This window comes from Cyprinodon tularosa, unplaced genomic scaffold, assembly GCF_016077235.1.
Source record: "Cyprinodon tularosa strain WSP-4 unplaced genomic scaffold, ASM1607723v1 ctg158, whole genome shotgun sequence".
Classification (NCBI taxonomy): Eukaryota; Metazoa; Chordata; class Actinopteri; order Cyprinodontiformes; family Cyprinodontidae; genus Cyprinodon; species Cyprinodon tularosa.
The window spans coordinates 475043-494109 of record NW_024038416.1 but is presented as its reverse complement, the minus strand read 5'-3'; the positions used below and the strand labels follow the sequence as shown (position 1 = coordinate 494109).

The following is a 19067-nucleotide window of genomic DNA, read 5'->3' as shown; positions in this document are numbered from 1 at the left end:
AATAATAGTAAAAACAAAGTAGAAACTAAACAGTCTCTAAGATAATTCATATCTGAACAAATGCATGCAAACATACAGCAATTTCATACTGTCGTTAATCAATAATTATAAAACAGAAAAGAGATGTTTTAAATAAAATTGCCCTGGTTTTCAATCAGGTTGAAAAGGGCTTTTTTGTCTGCAAACAAAAAACAAACAATTGATGAAGTCTGAATTCTGTTAAAAGAGCACACTCATAATACATGCTGAAATGTCATGTGTTATTTAAAACACATGCATTTGAACTGCTCTCCATGCGCATTTTGAACTTTCTATGCCTGCAGATTCAATAACACAAGGCCTCCAACACGTCACAAGCATGAGCGCATCCTCCTGGTCGGCTTTTATATACCTGTTGATTCTCTCCTCTCCTCATCTCAACCTTTTGTCAATTTTAAGGGTGGAACCAAACTGAGAAAGTAAACTTCGGGAAATCCTGTCTTTTGAAAGTGGGATTGGAGGGAGCAGGAATACTTATGGAAAGGGAATCTGAGCAGGACTGTGTGATGGTTACTTTGAGGCCCATACATGGGTTTCTCGCTTTACCCATGCTCCACCGTCACATCCCTCCTGAGACAGCGCTATTTATTTACTAGTGACGTCCTCAAAGCTGCTCTCTTCAAAGAGGAAATTCTGACCTTATATCCAACAGCCATTGTATCAATGAACCATTTTCTAAACTCAATGCTGGATATGAAGGAAAACATCCTAAGAGCAGCTGCAAACTGTAAATGCAAATGTCTGTGGTCGACTAAAAACCAGGGATGATTCAAACCTCTCCTTCCTAAATACAAACTCAGAAGCTCAAGTTAGCTTAGCTCATATGACGTTTCGAATTTAAAAGGAATAATTATTTTAGAACATATCGCTGCTGCTACCAGAACACATTCACCACTAAGTTATTAAATGATGGCTTCACTTACCCAATTTTAACTTGTAAAAGAACAATTATAATTGGCTGCAACTAGGAAGAAAATTGCGGGATTTACTGAAAAGCAGGCAGTTTACATTCTCCAGTTGCAACCACCCTCATACTGATAGAAGAGAAGGAGCTTGTGACTTATCGGGGCCTCATGGTATTGAATCTGCATGCATGAAACGTCCAAAATGCAGGTGGATAGCAGTTTACAAGCTCGCTTTAAATAAAAAACAACAACAACCGGTCGTATCAGTTTTGTTCCTGCATGTACACTTTTGACAGAATTCTGACTTCATACAAATCGGCAGCCTTCCACCTCAAAGCTTGAAGTCTGGTGTAAGCTGCCTGTACTGATTTCATGTCTTTTGTCCAGAGAAGTCTTGTGGTTGATTGAAATACTCCTTTACAAACCTGAGTCCTGCTGCTGTATTTTTTAAGCCCTCAAAGGAGGTCAGACTTTTTAAGTAGAGGTGGGTCAATCGAGAGACCAGCAGATTGATTAACCCAGATTTGCTTAATTTAGGGTGATTGATGATCAGCCCATATTAGCATATTAAGGTGGCTAGTAGATTTTATACAGTTAAAACGGGTTTGTATTTTTGAACAAATATTGTTCAATGTTTTTTTTTATAAAAATGGTACAGAATATTAAAGTTGTTTTATGAACTTACAGTATAACACCTTTAAGTGTTAATTATATATAAAAAAATCTGAATTTAGTGCTTTAAACTGATTTGTTTCTGAACTAACAGTGATATTATTTGGTAAGGCTTTGTAGGAATAAGAGTTGATTAAATTATGATTTCCACAATTTTTTTTTAAAGAAGTTGTCTGCAGCCGTTTTCCACTTCAAGGACAGATTGCTGCAGGAAAAAAACCCTCTTATAGTAAGGCTCTTCTGCTTAACCCTTAGAGAAGTTGAAAAAAAAAAAGCATTTTTCATTCTTTTTTAAATAAGTTCAGAGCATCATTACACAAGCCATTAAAGATTAATGCTTACATCCACAAATTATAAAAAAGACACCGTAATTGGAAAGAATTTATATGAAACAATTGAAAAAAAGACACAACATTTTGCTATAAGTTTTTGTCAGTTTAAATCCACTCTGGTGGTTGAAACTCATTATGATAATTCTGTTGCGTCAAAATACCAGTAGACCAGAGTTTAAATGAATGAAAGGCACTAAAGGCCACATAAAAAATGAATGAGTTTGCACTCACAGAGCTCAGAGGCAACCGTGTGCTCTCCTTAGCAGGGGAGTAAACAAATAGCTCAGGCTGCCCTCAAATCAATGGAACTACAGATGATAGACTCACTGGTAATTTGCTGGGAAAGAGACGTTTTAACAGTTTAACAGGTATCATGGACTTGTAATTGGAGGTATATATACATGTTTATTTTTTATTTTTTTGGGAGGGGGAGCAGCCGAGACCAGGTTGAGGGGAAAGATCCAGTGGCTTCATTATCCCAGCGCTGACAAATGTTTGCTTGGACTACATGGCGCCTGGTAATGCGGGGCAGGCTCTGCCGTTGTCCTCGGCTAATTAACATACAAATGAATACTGTGAATAATTCGAATAGAAGACATGACGGGCGATTCAGTGGACTGATTCAGTAAAACCATTGAATTATTACTCGTCACCTTTGCATCTCTCGCCTCCTTCTCCATCTGCCGCAGGTGTGACAGAACCCCAGACCTCCTTTGTGTCACCGCTGTTAACGTAATTCAGTATTTTATGAGGACCTCTCAGATAATGAATGAAGCCGGGGGCATGTTTGCACAAATGTTCAAAGCTAAGCTGTCTGTGTTTAAAACGGTGGTTATCTGGTTTGTTGATTCTCCAGAGGAGAGAGCCTGAATGCTGAATGAATGTACCATACATGCTGGGTTAAAACCTTAGCTACAGAGCTCGCTTATTAGGAGCTGTTGGGAAGCTGCTCCCCTGCACAGATCCAATTAGTTTCATTGGAGCCATTCCTGTGAAAAGCTTTTTGATTGGCTATCGGGGTAAAATAAAACTCAACAACGAGTTTCTTTGGATTAGAGCAGAATTCTCAATAAATTCAAACATGTTTACCTAATAAAGGATTTTAGGAATCAGGCACATTGAGAAGTCAACAGTTTCTCTGTAGAAACTGGAGGCAGATATGCATCTTTTTTATGTTTTGGAGAATTATTTATTTTCTGGTTATTTATCAAAAAAACTCACTCTCAAATCATCTAAAGCTGTGGTCTCCAGCCTCTGAGTCATAGATTAGCTGTAGCAGGGTATTGGGAGCCTTGTTTTCTATATTTGAACAAAAAAACAGACAAAAAACAGTTTGACTATTTCCCTACTAATTTATAAATGTTGCTTTTTGCCAACAGCTGAGGCAAAATTTACCTTTTTATTAATTATTTTAAACCTTATGTAGTGTATTTTAAACACCACCAATAATTTGACCTCCTAGCTTTAGGAACCATATATCTAGATGGTAAAGTACTGTTAAAGTCTACAGGAAATTAAATGAACAAAAGAGATATGTATAGGAAATCTTATGCTGAGATTTGCTTATTATTTCTCCTGTAGTTTTATGCTGGTATCACTTTTGAAACATTTCTCAAAGTCCACTCAGGTTTAGTCCTAGAGAGGCTCTCCACGTATGCAGAAGTGCCTCCAAGACCTGGAAAACACATTATCATGTGTTAAACTGGAGAAATTTTCTTTCCCATAGCATCCATTACATCACAAGCAATGAGGAATATATGAGCCGTGGATTTATTTTATGGTCGGAAACATTTAAGGCGACAATTATTGCAGAAAATGAATAAAAATTAAATACAACAAACTTTGGTAATGACTTTTGCGCACTGGCTCAATTTTGTTTCTGCCATTACAGTTTAACAGGGTTAAATTTTTAATATGATGTGGAAGATTTTATGCTTCTTGCTATGAAAAGTCAGCATGGTGGCTATGAGCCTGTAAACTAAACTGATTTGGAGAGTGGAGCCAATGAATGCAGACAGACTGAAGCAGCAGGAGCTTGGTGGCTCAGATGATGCTCAACAATTTAGATATACTGAGGGATGGTGTACCCTTTTTTATCAGCGGGATTAAGACATCAATTTTGAGCATATAATTAAAGGTCTTTTTTAAGATGGAATTGCATTTCTTAAATCAAATTATATATACAGGCTCAAATACATCCATGCAACCTCATTAGTATTTTCCATAATGCAATTTAACATGATGTTTTTCAACTATTAAAAAGGTGGGATTAATCTAAATGGATCATTTACCAATCGACCATGCTTATTTAAAGTACAAAATACCTCAGTAATAATACTTGGAGAACATTTTCAATGCAACAGTATTAGTTCTTCAACTGTGGTTGAATCTTGTTTATGGCAACAACAAAAAAAGGTGCAACTTGCTTAGGAAGCAATCGTCAGACATGTGAAAGTAAAAATGGTGTCCAACCTTTTTCCCTCAGAACAGATTATTTAAAAAAAATGTATTTTTTTAACTAATTAAAAGAAGTGTATTTTTGTTGTTTAAGGGCAATTTTTTACCCAGACAGAGACACTTAGAGGTGTTAGAAACCCTAAAAGGTAAACATGATTCACACAGATCCTGTCAGTTTTTCTTATGTTTCCATGTTTTATCTCCATAGGGGCACAACATCTTCTCCAACCTCTCTTCCACGGAGTACAGCGACCTCATGCAGCTGCTGAAGCAGTCTATTCTGGCCACAGACCTCACACTTTACTTCGAGTAGGTTCTGCGAAACCCACTAAATCCAAAGCACATTGGCAGCCTTCAGGCTCATCTCAGCACACTACTTATTAAAACCTTGAAGTGGTTGTTTTAGGTAATGATGCCCCCTGGTGGACACAATGGGGCTTACAGCTTTATCTAGAAGGGTTCTTTTTTTTTTTTCTCCTCCTCAGAAAGAGAAACACATTCTTTGAACTTGTCAGTAAAGGGGAGTACAACTGGAATGTGAAGGCTCACAGAGACATTTGCAGGTAAAGTTATCCCCTTTTATATCTTTGAGTGTAAAACAATCATTTCATGGTTTTAAAATCTTAAAAGAATTTGATTTCGTCTTCTTAGATCTATGATGATGACAGCCTGCGATCTTGGAGCCGTCACAAAGCCATGGGAAATATCCCGCAAGGTGACCAACAGGATGAGAAAAAAACAATCATTGATCAAATTCACCTTTTCCAGAATTTTAACATGAAAATGTAAAAAAGTGTTACTTAATGTTGGCGTTTCACTCTTTTCTCAGGTTGCAGAGTTGGTGACGGGTGAATTCTTTGAGCAGGGAGACCGAGAACGACTGGAGCTAAAGCTCACGCCCTCCGTGAGTAAATCCAACCAGCTCAGCGTTTGTGCTTTTTGCAGGATCTCTCTCACCCTCTGTGCCCCTCTGAGAGCTGATGATGCCGACATGATGATATATTTTCTCTGCTGTTTGGAAACGCACTGACTTTGTGGAAAACACGAAAGCTTGTGTCTCTAAGCGTGAGGAAAGTGTAGGCTCAGCTCGACCGCACCGCTGCCCTGCATTCAATGCAGATTTTTTCTATTCATTCACCTGCAAACACAGATAGATAAACTACCTTGCCTAAATGGTTTATTGTTTTCTTACAAGTAACCCATAAACAGCTTGTTTCAATCATATGTATAGAGTAATGTATTAATTTAAAGCAGATAGGAAATGGTGCATGGATTTCATTTTTTATTACAATTAAGAAAATTGTGAAGTCCATTTGTGTTTATCTCAACACTTTGCAGTAGCTTCTTTTTATAGCAATCACAGTTTTTAGCATTGAGAGGTTAACATTTTAAAGTTTAACTCAAATTGGAGCACACATAGGCATTATTTTTAAGCCTTGTCACAGTTTTTCAGTTTGACCTGGGCCTAAACTTTGACTGGGCCGTTCTGAAACATTAATATGTTTTAATCTAAACCACTCTATTTTATTTCAGAAATATCCTGAAATGTTCCTGTCCTCCCAGCAGACATGCATTCCCACATTACTATGCTGCCACCACCATGCTTTATGGTGTGTGTTCAGAGCAACCTGCAGTCAGACTTCTCTGCGTACATAATTCTTTGTTTCCACTTTTATATAAAAGCCAGACTACAAGTTGTACCACCTGAGCCATAGGCAGGTATTTGCAGGTTTCACAGTTGTGTCAACCTCCTCTCATTCTCAGAAAACCGAACCAAGCTCTCTGATATATTGGAAGCTTGAGAAGCTTTATAACCTCCCTCCGCTTTAAACTCATCCAGAAATGCATCCTTGAGCTATCTGCTGTGGTCCTCAGTCCTCGTGATGCTGTTTATTCATTAATGTTCTCAAACAAACCTCTTAGGCCCTCACAGAATAGCTGGATTTCTACCAAGGCAGGTCACAGGGCTTTTCATTTGCCAAATACACAATTACAGAAGTCATTGGATCTTATATAAATGTGTAAAATGACATTTAAAACAGCTTGTGCCAATTATGCAATATTTTGTGTTGGCTTATCACTTAAAATCCCAATAAAACACACTGAAGGCTGCAGGTATTTTTTGACAAAATGCTAAAACAGTCACAGGATCTGAACACTTTTGCAATGCATTGTGTGTTGTTGGAGAAATAGCAGATTTCTTGGTGCTAATTAAGATATTTGACTTCATTCAGAAATGCTGCAGCTAACCTCATTGCTGCAGCCAGCAGAGATGAACTCTCTTCTTTTTTCTAAGCCTTGAAAGGAGAAAACTGACTTGGTTCTGCATGCAATTAATGACTGTTAAGTAATCGAGCCTGGCCATATTGCCTCCCCTCAGAAATAACTAATTCAGTAGCCTCAGGTTTGCTGCTTGTGTCAAACCTTTAGCTCTCTCTTGTGTGGGCGTTGGAAATGAAATATTAACTTCTGAGTCGTAGCCGGGTAACTATCTCTGAAGCGCAGCCTCAGCGGAGCCTCTTAAGCTTGGGCTGCATGAATGAGAGAGAGGAGAAAATAGGCGTGAAATAAACTCAGCTGACTTGAGAAAGGAAGAAGAAGTCCCTAAGAGCAGAGCGCTAAAAGCAACACTTTAGGGTCCCGTATGAGCAGGAAAATTGTGAAAGCAAACAACTCTCTCTCCTTTTTCTTCCTTTCAGGCCATCTTTGACCGTAACAGGAAGGATGAGCTCCCAGGGCTGCAGCTGGAATGGATTGATGGAATCTGCTCGCCTCTGTATGAGGTAAAAAAACAAACAAAAAAAAACCTACCCGACTGGCTGCTCCTCGGCCTTTATTGTGTCACGCTTGCTGCACATCCTCCTCTGACATCAGCAGACTCCGTCCTTCCTCCATTATTGTCCTTCGCTGACGCCAGCAGTGAAACTGTCGCCAGCAAGTGTTTGACTTTCTTCCTGAGCGAAGGTTTCTCTCTGAAAGAGAGAAATGCTTTTAATTGAGAAGCTGTGAAAAAAAGCTTTGAGGTTACGTCCTGTTCTCATTGAAAGAAGCAGATTGAGTGTGCACTTTATGACCATGAGGCAGCTCGGAGAAGTGTGTGAATAGAGCTGTGATGTAAGTCAGGTTGAATCTGCTCTGTAAGTCAGAGCACTGTGGGCTTACTTTCTGCTTCACATTAGCTTTAGATGAAGAAGGCTTTGCTGCCTCTGCTAGCCCAGCTCCTTGTTGGTGAATAAAAATACAATTGAAAGCCCAATAATCCAAAACAGTGATATTTTCCAAGAGTTCATTTCATTTTAAATTTAATGAGCTAGTGGAGACCCCAAAATTAACTTTTTAAAATAATTACATATATGAGAGTTAAAAAGTTTCTTCTTTATTATATAAATGTTATGTTGTGACCGAAGTAATCATGGTGGCAGCCTTTTAACTTGATAGTAGATAGATAAGCACTAATCCCCTTCTCAGAGACAGAAAATCACTGGTAAAGCATAATATGGAAAGTTTAGTGGAAGAAAAAGGTGTGACATGCAGTTATTGCACGGTGGGGTCTCCCTTTACATGTTTTAAATCGTAAAAATGTAAATTGTTACATCACAGGGAGATGCATGGGGGCTATCAGTTCATCCACACTGTGGGCTCTGGTGCCTCACAACTTTTTAAAGATGCATAGCGTTTTTCTATAGAAAGATATAGAAAGATTGCAGAGTAATAAAACACAATTTTTAGGATTTGTAGGATGCGTCTGACCTTTCTTCTGGTTTAGGGGTGACTTAAATGTAATTAGATCTCTCTGTGTGAATCTCACCCAAACGTTCAAATGGGCTTTGCTTCATAATCTTTCACACCCTGGTGATCGCTTGCTGCTTGTGGACATTTTTCAACCACAATTTTTCCTTCCAATAAACCTTCCGTTGAAATGCTTGCATACAGGGCTCTGTGAACAGCTTCTATACCACTGAGCTATAGAGATGCTCCTGTATAGGAGTGTGTTTCTGTATTACACCAGCTGAGGCTGATCTGCCCCTCCCACAGCCAGCAGCAGCTGCTGTGTGGGAGGAAGAAGGCAAACTTACTGAGGAGATCAGCTCTGTTAAAACACCACACATGTTGGAGTTAATTTCACGAAAGCGCCACAGTGAGTTTTTAAAAGCATTTATGGAGGAAATAAATCACTGATTTCCACAGCAATGGGTTGTTTTCCAGGTTTTTATAATGAAATTGTCTAGAAGCACATTAGTTTCTGTAATTATAGGCTACAAAACAAACAAAACAAGCCATGGGAGATCTTCATTGTTAATGAATTATTCCATGATCAGTGTTTGCAAGACAGAGTGCACTAATCTTTCCTGGGCTTGTTTCACTATTGTTACTGTCTGTGTTGTGTGGATATAAAAACATCAAAGCAAAGCGACTTTGTTTATGTATTTATATGTGTGTGGGGGATCTGCCTTATCTGAAAGGCTGATGTCTGGAGAATGCAGATATAGAGCTCACGATCTTGCTTCTGCCAATTAAACTTGCAGACGAAGGGATAGGGGGGCGAACAGAGAAAAGTTCAGAGGCGGCAGAATTTTTGACCGTGGGTGTAAGAGATCGTGTTCTTAAATTTTACACAATTCCTTATTCTGGTGGTGGCTCTGTTCTTTGCCGAATATTTATCCCTGATTATATAACCTTGCATTCTTATAAACCGGCACACGAAAATCAACTTTTCATGCCACGCTGAAGACTAAATAATTTGCAGACAAGTATAACATCTAATAAAGAGATCCTTGACTGCAGCAGATAAAAATGGATCATAAGTTAAATTTCAGTTTAAAAAAATTACAAAACAATTTATTTATTCAGAAAATTAAAGTTTCAAATGATTTGCGGTGAAAACTACTGTATACTGTGATGCTCATCTATATAAGACTTTCAGCCTTTCAGTCTATACCTCTTGCTTTAGAACAAAAGAAAATACCCTTTTTTATGAAATAATTTTGTCTATCAGTATGAAACACTGCATCCTAGTTTGGAAAACTGTTAGCAGCACCTCTAGGCTGTAAGGTTTTAATGGTAGATTTGTTTGTTATGTATGCAACACATTATCATGAAAATTTTAGTTTGTTTTAAAAAATCCCACATACTGTTTTATGTCATACTTATTAGTACTCGCTATATTATTAGATTGTAGGGTTTCTAGTAGTTATCCTGTTGTGTCCTCCCCTGTTTAGCTCAGCAAACAGGTGTTTTACAGGATGCTAGGGACTGTCAGGAGTGTTAATCCTTTTCTGTCTGGTCTCTTCTCTGTGGTTAATACTATTCGGATCTATTCAGTTAATTTAAAAAGCCTCAATTCATAACACGGTATCCCAAGCCACTTTACAGACAATTCAATCACAACATATAAATATATCCTAAAAGTTGATGATCCATATAAATAGCCAATAGCCAGTTCCTGATAAATAAAAAATAACATATTTTGAAGAATTGTATGTCTCAGGTTTTATTTGTACCTTGTGGTAGAAATAGAAAACAGTGGATAACTAAAGAAAAAACACAGGTTTGCTGGTTACTTTTTTTATTTCAGTATGTCTGTAATCCGAACCAAACTCTGTGTATCTCGTTACTTATATCTGAACAGAAAACAGTGTGGTGGAAAAACAATTGAAAAACAAAATGAAAAGGAAAACCAATAATTTTGTGTAATTTAGCATTACAATTCTGAGTGAACAACAATCATATCTGGAGTTCCTCAAGGCTCTGGTCTTTGACCACTTTTATTTATTATCAGAATGATTTTGAAGTATAGAATTCTATGAAATCTCTCATAACACATATGCTGACGATAAACATATTTATATTATACTCAGCCACAGTCCTTTACAATCAGTATATCTATAAAATCAGTGGATAGATCAGAATTTCTCAAGCTTTACGAGGAAAAGAAAGACTGACTTTATTGTCACTGTTCCAAGAAAATCAAGGGATAGAATCAGTACTAACAAAAACGTTGAAAAAATTTCCATAATAATGGGTTTTCAATCAAATAAGGACATGGAAAAACTAATCAAGTATTGTTTCATATGTTTGGGAAGCCTAAATACCATTATTTTAATGTTTTGTTTTTTCTTAATATTGCATAATTTCTTTTATCTGTTCCTTCATTTTCCTGTAAAGCACTTGAAAATATGTTGTTGTTGCTGTAAACCAGCTTTGTTTGCAGAGATTCCTAGGAAGTAACTGGAAAAAAGGAGCACTGGATAACCCTCAGAGAGATTCTTACACACAAGTGCACACAAAATAAATTTTGTTAAGAACCACAGCATATTACTAATATATGTCTAAAAAGAAGAAGCTAAGTTTGCCTTTCATATAGATGCCACTATTCGATCAATGTTTAATTAAGGGTTAACTCCAGTCTTTTACACTTTTGCATACATTTCCTCACTCAGTTTGCAAGTTTATTGCATACAGATGTTCTATTTGCATAAGAAACAAAGTTAATGACACAATAAGTAATTACGGTGACTTGTTACACAATGTTAGAGAAACTACATCCTGTTATCTGTTGGGTAATTTATCAAATGAAAGGTGACAAGTTGGTCTACCCTGCCAGTTACACCTGAACAGAGAAAATGACAACAGCAACTAATCTCAGTCACACACATGCTTCTAATCTTTAAAGAACAGGCGTTTTGATGGACTGCAGCCATCAAGGGCTTATTTGTTTTCACTTTTGTTTTGGGTTGTTCCCCCTCTATATATATTGTTTTATTTCTTCTTCCTTAAATTATGCATTTGATGAACAATGCCAAGTGTGAATCCATCATGAATTAACAGTACGTTTAAGCCTTAGAGCTAAGAATCACCGTCAAGAAAACTTTAAAAAACTGCTATTAATCTCAGCTTCAGAAAAAAAGGCCGCCTGATATTTTACAGAAATATCTTAAATACAGAATGAATCAGAATTTTTTTTTAGTAAGAGCAGAGACCAAACCAAACATAATCTTCTTTTTAATCTGCAATATTTTCGGCCTGAACTTAAGATGTTCACCAAACATAGTCTCAATAGTTTAATGCATGTAGATATTTCCAAGACTAAATGGTCAAAGTAGCATTATGGATAATTTGGGCTTGATTCTGTCTACAGGTTTTTCCATTAACACAACTATTAAAGAAGCAAAAGTTAAAGGTTTGGTATTCTGACACAAGACAGGAGCTCGTTAAGTTATAAATCAATTTAAAAATAACCCATACATGTGGATTTTCACTTAGGACTTGAATATGGGATAAATACATGTTCTGCTATACAGACATACAGTAAAAAAAAAAAAAAAAAAAAAAAAAAAAAAAAAAAAAAAATATATATATATATATATATATATATATATATATATATATATATACAGCCTTTTGAAATATGTAATATTACAGTATATTGAAGTGAAGGAAAATAGATTTTTAATCCAGAATTGTAATGTTTTGACTATTTAAGCCATAATAGGTCACTGCCAAAGAAAGAGTATAGTGTTATCCATACTAATGAAAAGTTATGTGGAAGGAGAAACTTTGGTGGAAACAGTTAGACAAGCAACAGGGATTACTGAATCGTTGAAAGGAGTTTGAAGCAAAGGCCATCGAAATAATAAGGGTTTATTTACTAAGAGTCAGTGTTGCTAGATCCACCTAGAACCTTTGCTACAATTGTCTCATTAATGTGTTAAATCCCTTTGTAATCAGAGAGAACATAAGAAATGTTTATTATAAAAGCTGATCCAAACCACAGACAATTTATGGAGTATTGTCAAGGTAATAATGTAGATATTAGAGCCAATAATGCTGACAAGCCAAACACCATCAATCTAACATAAATTAATTTCAAATAATACTTTTGAGAAATGAACTGCTAAAATAAAAACCTTTTGATGGTATTGATATTTTTTCATATCACCTCTATTTCTCTTTTTCCAGTAAAATATTCTGGAAATGTACAGCCCCTGCTCCAAATGATATTTGTAAAACAGGATATCTCCTCTAACCTTGAATGCAGCTGAACTAACCCTATTTGTATGTAAAAGGTCGTGTTAAACCTCCCCTGGTTCGGGAACTACTCAATAAATGTTGGCTTATTTATTAATAAAGAAAAGGTTAAACAGTACTTCTAAAATTAAGTTTTTTTTAGTTTGAAAAGTTCTCTCAGTATTTTCATCCCTAAAGTTATCCTATGTTTTAGCTTTTTTTAAGTCTGGTATTTATATATTTGCAAACATGTCAAAATATGTAAATATCAAAGATGTTAATCATTTAGAAAAAAAAAGGTGACTAAAAAAACCTGTCCAAGTGTAAATCATTGAATTTACTAGAGTTTTCTGTAGAAGTTGCACAAACTACATTCAATCATTTTTACTGTATTGACTGATGTATTATAGTGTGTTCTGTGGAATAAAGAAATATTTTAAATAGAACATATCAGGTAGAATGAAATAGGCTAAAATCTGTAAAAAATAAAAATAAAAAATACGCCATGCCCCAATAAATTTAAGAGTTAAAAAAAAAAAGTTTTCTCTGTCTGGAAAGGGTAACAAAGCCATTTCAGACACTGGATTCCAAAAATGGAGAAAACATTAACTACTAAAATTTTTCTAAGAAGTGCGTTGACGGTGTATTCAAACACCTGATTTCACTCGATTTATTTAGGAAAGAAACTGGGTAAAAACAGCTTCCATGGAAAAGTTTTAACTACTTAGCTACTTCTTTAGAGAACAAACCTTCGGGAAAACTTTTTTTTATATTTTTTAGTATACAGTATAATGTAACTTCTTTAAGAGATTTTCATGCATCTTTCTTTCTGGTTTTAGACTCTTGTCAAGTTGAATCCCAAACTTCAGCCGATGGTCGATATGATCCGAGCAAACAGGGCCAACTGGGAGGAACTGAACAAGAAGAGACAAAGTGGGCAGAATGACTCCGCTCCCACCAGCCCCCACAGTGTTGAAGCCACGGAAAGCACAAGCTGCTCAGGTGCCAAAACCAGCAGCACACCGTGCTGCAGCGGCGACTATGAAAGCACACCATCCAAGACGGCCAGTTAGCTTCTGCTGAAGAGCTTGAACGTTGTTGGCCTTTTTATTCTTCAGAATGCAGCCTGTAGCAGAGGCAGTGCATGCAGAGGTTCTTGGGCTCTGCTCCTCTTCGCTTTGCAACTAGAGATGAGCTTGAACTATTGAGTATGGTATGATCTTGGGGGTTTTCAGATTACCTTCAGATTCAACGTGATGAAGGCTGACAGAGCCGCACCTGGCAGGCTTAATGGAGCGGCGACACCTTTTAAGGGAGGGAAAGATACTCGAACCACTGTGTTCCTTCAACCTTTTGCAAAAAGACAATACGCCTGGTTATTTTCTCAGTTTTTTTTTTATGCTATTGGTTTCTGTGTTGCTAATATTTTGACCAGAGTTTAAAGATTTTTTTTGTAAATTTGTAAATAAGATGTGGAGTTGTTAAAACTGTATGCATTGGATTGGATTGTGGTTGTAGACCTTCTTCTGAAGGGTGGAGAAATGTGCTGCTGTAGGACCTGTGGCTTTCAATGCAAACTGAATTATGTGCTCCCTCCTTTCCTGTGCCTTGTTTCAAGATCCTACTGAAAAATGCATGGCCTCTGTGTTGAGGGTCTCACGTTATTGAAATCCCTGTTGAACCGTGCTGAATTTCTGCCATAATTTGTAAAACCAATGACTACAGCTATATGTCTTGACTTCTTAGTTTACCGCAAAAGAATTGTGAGATTTAACAAATGGAAATATATTTTGGCCCAGTTTTATACAGTACAGGGCCTCCCTTGTCACACAAACCTACACAATGTGCCTTGAGAAGGTTACTCTCATATCACATGGATTTCTGCAGGGCTAGACTTCAGCTCTGATGATTCAGTACTGACAGTTGGAGCAAAAAAATGCCAAATTTTATGTAAAAAGCCATGGCTTGACATTTTTCAGTGCATCTCATTTCTTGTTTCCCATGCAAGACAAAAGCCACTTTATGATCTGGTTTCTACTGTATATGACTCCAATTAACATATGTCAAGAAATCCCTTGACTTTGTCAAAAGCAAAGTCCTTGACCCATTCCTGCAAGATTTCTCTTATTTAATAATTAAAAGCAACCCTACCCCCATACGAAAGACAAAAATGAAGAGTCTGCAAAAGCAGATATCCGCCCATTGGTCATCTATAGGAAGCATCTTGATATCTGAGACTATTGATTGTACACCAAGGCTTACCCTGGTATCTCTTGGAAAGAAAAAATATTTTTGTTATAGCTTGGATCTCCTTCCTTCTTTCATAAGTTGTCTCTCTTGACCATAGGTGATCATCAGAGTGTAGACAGACAAGCTTTGGTGTTTTGGCTCTCTCAATACTGCAGACAAGGCCCCAAATCTCTACCAATCCTCATATTCTCAGCCTATCACCTTCAGCTACTCTATTGTGCTTGAGAAAGTAACTTACCCCAAAACTGGAGGGAGTAATCAGCCTTTTTTTTCTGGTTATGTACCATGGCCTAAGAGGTGCTAAAACTTATTCATGCTAAAAAATAAACCAATCCAAGATGAAGGTTATGGTCTAAAAGCACCAACTGCATGACATCATCTGTGAAGAGCAAAGACAATACCCTGAGGCTTCCAAACCAGACTGTCTCCATCATGAGGATTGGAGACAAGGGGCAGCTCTGCTGAAGTCCAGCCTGCTGAGATCTGAGATCAAACTCTTTAAGCCAAGATATGCCATTGGTTTGGTTGCACAATGGAAGGATAGGTCTTAGGGATTTCCTGACACCACATACACTCTCTACATCTCTATATAAAGAGACACAACACTTTTCTATTTTTTACTATCTGATACCGAATCAGATGAGACAGGTTCTTTTCTTTAGGTTAATTGGGTTCTTTCCTACTTGCTAAATGCCAAAATAAAATAGTCGAATAAATTTAGCATATCTATATTTTTAGAGTTTTATTACTAATTTCTTCCAGTTTAGAAGTTTACATACATTAGGATGACAATGCCAATAATTGAATGCCAACATGATGATGTCATGGCTTTGTAAACTTCTGGTTAATTCATTATATTTAAATGGAAGCACACCTGTTGATTTCATTTCTAAGGAAACAACTCAAACCAACTGCTTCCAAGTGGGACATTGTGGACAAATCAAAACAAATCAAGCAAGAAATCAGGAAGAGTCTGGTTCATTCGTGGATCAGGATGCCTTCAGGTGCCACATTCATCTGTTCAAAGAATCATATGCCAAAATAAAGAGCATGGAAATATCCAGCTATGATGCTGTTCAGGAAGAGGATGGGTCCTATGCCCCGACGATAATTTTTTAAGGATGCAAATCCAATGACCAAACCAACAAACTTAGTAAATGTGCTGGCTTTAAGTGGCCAATAGGCAAGAAAGAAGCCATATCTCTAAAAAGCAAGATGATAAGCCAGTTTCCAAAGGCACTCAAGGACACATGACCTGTGATTTAATGAAACTAAATGCCTGGGAACACTAACCCAACTGAGAAGAGAGTGGAAGCATCATCATGTTGTGTATGTGCTTGGCTGTTGCCCCAAATAAGGACAAAAAAAAGCCTGTTTTTTTCTAGTATTTTTCACAAAGCCCTGATCTCAGTCCGTTAGGAAAATGTGGGCAGTGAAATGTGTGTTAAAAGATCTCTGATGAAAGATGTCTACAAACCTGACAGTGTTTCTTCAGTTCTGCAGGCGGAATGGGCCTAATTTATGACTATTTAGTGCGAGAATACCCAAAGCAAAGGATCCAAGTCATACAATTTGAATTCAGTCCTTTCAAATTCTAAGAAAATATAAGCAAACTTCTGAATATAAAGACATTTTTTTTGTTTATTCCCATTATTCTGGCCTTTTGAAAGTAGTCATAATTTGGAAATCCCAATATACCTAAACCAGGATTTGTATCTCTATCTGGTGTATATCAAGATTGTCTAATCTCCATCTGATTTTTATTTTTTTTTAACCTAAATTCCATTATTTCATATAAAAAATCTCTTGCAACCCAAAAAAGAGCATGTCTTATAAACCAGCAAAACATTTTTCAGATACCTGGGTTTAACAGTATTGTTTTCTCTTTGGTCTGCAGCCTCTCTGGGTGAAATCTTTAAAACCTTAGTTTGTATTTTGTTTCCCTCTTGATGAGTCCTCAGGTACCACAACTGTAGGTTAATCTATAGGAAAATGCAACCTTTTGGTTAATTATTTAGTTCATTACAGCACATAAAATGACTGTGTCAGTGTAGGAGCTCCTAAAATTCACTTATGTTGAGAGTTGAACACATTTAAGGCTTTGTACAGATTAGCCCAAGTGCAGCAATTTCTAGAAATTTAGAGGTGTTTTCCCTTTTGGTGCATTCCCTCTATGATCTGAACAGTACGGTCAGAATCTACTCAGATATTTACAGGATTTCTACAAATATAAAAATGCCTTGAATCTGATATTTCGAAAATATAGAAAACGGAAGAAAGAGAAGCATAAAAAGAACCTGTTCTCCATTTCATTATCTTTATGTTGCGTAATCCTATCTTCTATCTTCTTCCTTGTATGCTCTCTGCCCTCCTTTGTATCACTTTCCTTACTCTGTCTCCCCTCTTTTGTTGTCTCCTCCCTTCTTGTCTCCTACCTTCAGGTTTCACAAGTAAGGATGCTCGTGAGATTCCTAATATTTTTCTCTGAAGGGAAGTAAAGTCTTTGCTCCGTTTTACCCTTGCTTCCTTCCTTCTAACAGGCGGAACCGAGCTAGTTAAAGGATTTCTAGGCAGTACAAGATTGACTCACATTTCCTGCTGCCTATAAAGGAAACCCGTAACTAAAAGCTTTTATGTAGATCATCACTGGTAGGCAACATCAGGTCAGTGAGGTTTTAGGTTCAGTCAAGCACAAACCTGCTTAAAACACAGCTTTCAGTCAGAGTGTCTCTAGTCTTTAAACGTCAATGTGGTTTAATTTTTAACCATTTTCCACCCTTTCTTAAAGCCCATACCTGCTAAAATCTGTATGAGAGTTTTCCTCCCTGCAGGAGACGGACACGTTAAAACTGAAGTGCCCATGTAATATCAAAGCATTCCCTTTGGTGTTACTCCAGGTGTAATGAACATTATTTCTGAATTTAGTTCTGCCTTCTGAATTGTGTTGTAGTTTTGTTGGCTGGAGTTTCTAACGTGACTGTGCACATTGTGAGGCATGGATCTATTGTGTTATATTTGAAGAGCTCAACAGAAGCCGAACAGAATCGCATGTTTAATGCAGTCTTGCCTCCAAACCAACTTGCTGAGGATGTAGCAAACGAAGTGAGCCGACAAATACCTCGTCTTTCGAATAGCGCGCACCTTGTCTCATCAGACATGCATGACTTGAATCCTCCTGCATCATGCTGCGTGAAATACATATGAATATTGCTCTTCTATTTTTCTATTAGCTTTCCACATGTGGACAAAGTCTCTTCCTTTTTTTTTTTTCCTCTTGTGTTTCTCTCCCATTTTGGATTTATTCATGACGGGCTAATCTGAGGAAAGCCAAGGCATGAAAAAGGCAAATGTGCTTCTGTTTTTGTTCAGTTTGAATAAAGAAAAAAAATCTGCTACTTGTTCTAATTTATTTAGCTTCTCAGACACTGGAGCATACACATTCAGAAATCCTTTATTGCCAAGTAGGATTTTAACTCATATAAAACTATATGCACAAAACTAAAGGCACTTTAAATGTTTTGTGGTATTTTTAAAATAATTATTTCACCTTAGCTTAAAAAGATTTTTAGTAATATTTACCTAAATTAAGTAATTCCTTTAATACATCTAAATCTATAAGTGCCTTTAAAAAAAGTATTATTCTTTCTCATTTACCATTCAGGTGACTCCTAAATGCATTTCATTTAGGGGACATACAATTAAAAAGGCCAAAAAAATGAAATAAATGAATGCTGCATTTTCTTTAATTCAATATTTAAGTTAAAGGTCAATCTTTTCCTAAGGGATGACAGTTTTTCACAATTTAATGTTTATCAAGTTGATAATAAAATACATTGAAGTTTGTTTGCCATACATCAAACAGTCTGCACATCTGATTCAGGAAAATAACTACTTTTTGAATTTACTTTTAACTTTTTTTTTTGCAGTACATTTCTAATTATTCTAATATGAAAAAAGAAGCAGACTAATAAACGGAAATCCTATTCATTGAGATAAACAGACCCATTTAATCCCACATATGTATAATGACTGGTGGTTGTGTAAATGTGTAAAATATATTTGTTCAAATTTCTGAATATAGATTTCTGCATCCCTCCAAAATCTCTACAGTGAACGATTATTAGAATAGGAGAGTATAACATATGAATTAAACTACAAAGACATACTCTAGTTTCTCAAAAATACATTTCACTAATAAGTTGACGAAATATATTGCATGGATTTTAAAGAAAATCCCTGAGAATTAAAGATAAAAACTTTGTTTTTGTTTTCAAAGACAGATGATCTGCTCATTTAAGGAAGCTGCTCTGATCAGTATCTTCATCAAACCTTCTGAATGTCTTTTCAAGTTTATTCTTAGAATTTGGTTCCTTTTTACTCACCATCAGTACAGTGATAACGGGAT

The 19067-nt window shown here is 36.6% G+C and overlaps 1 protein-coding gene across 2 annotated transcripts in view; it reads left to right on the top strand.

Annotated features, from left to right (window-relative positions):
* The window catches only part of pde11a (phosphodiesterase 11a), a 53226-nt gene extending 39097 nt beyond the window's left edge, over positions 1-14129 (top strand). For both annotated transcript variants that reach the window (XM_038280253.1, XM_038280252.1), the window contains 6 exons: positions 4614-4714; positions 4891-4968; positions 5057-5120; positions 5235-5309; positions 7105-7188; positions 13252-14129. In XM_038280253.1, coding sequence (XP_038136181.1) covers positions 4614-4714; positions 4891-4968; positions 5057-5120; positions 5235-5309; positions 7105-7188; positions 13252-13485 — 636 coding nt within the window. In that variant the 3' untranslated portion in view covers positions 13486-14129. The remainder of the gene's footprint in view (positions 1-4613; positions 4715-4890; positions 4969-5056; positions 5121-5234; positions 5310-7104; positions 7189-13251) is intronic.
* Positions 14130-19067: the final 4938 nt, after the last annotated feature.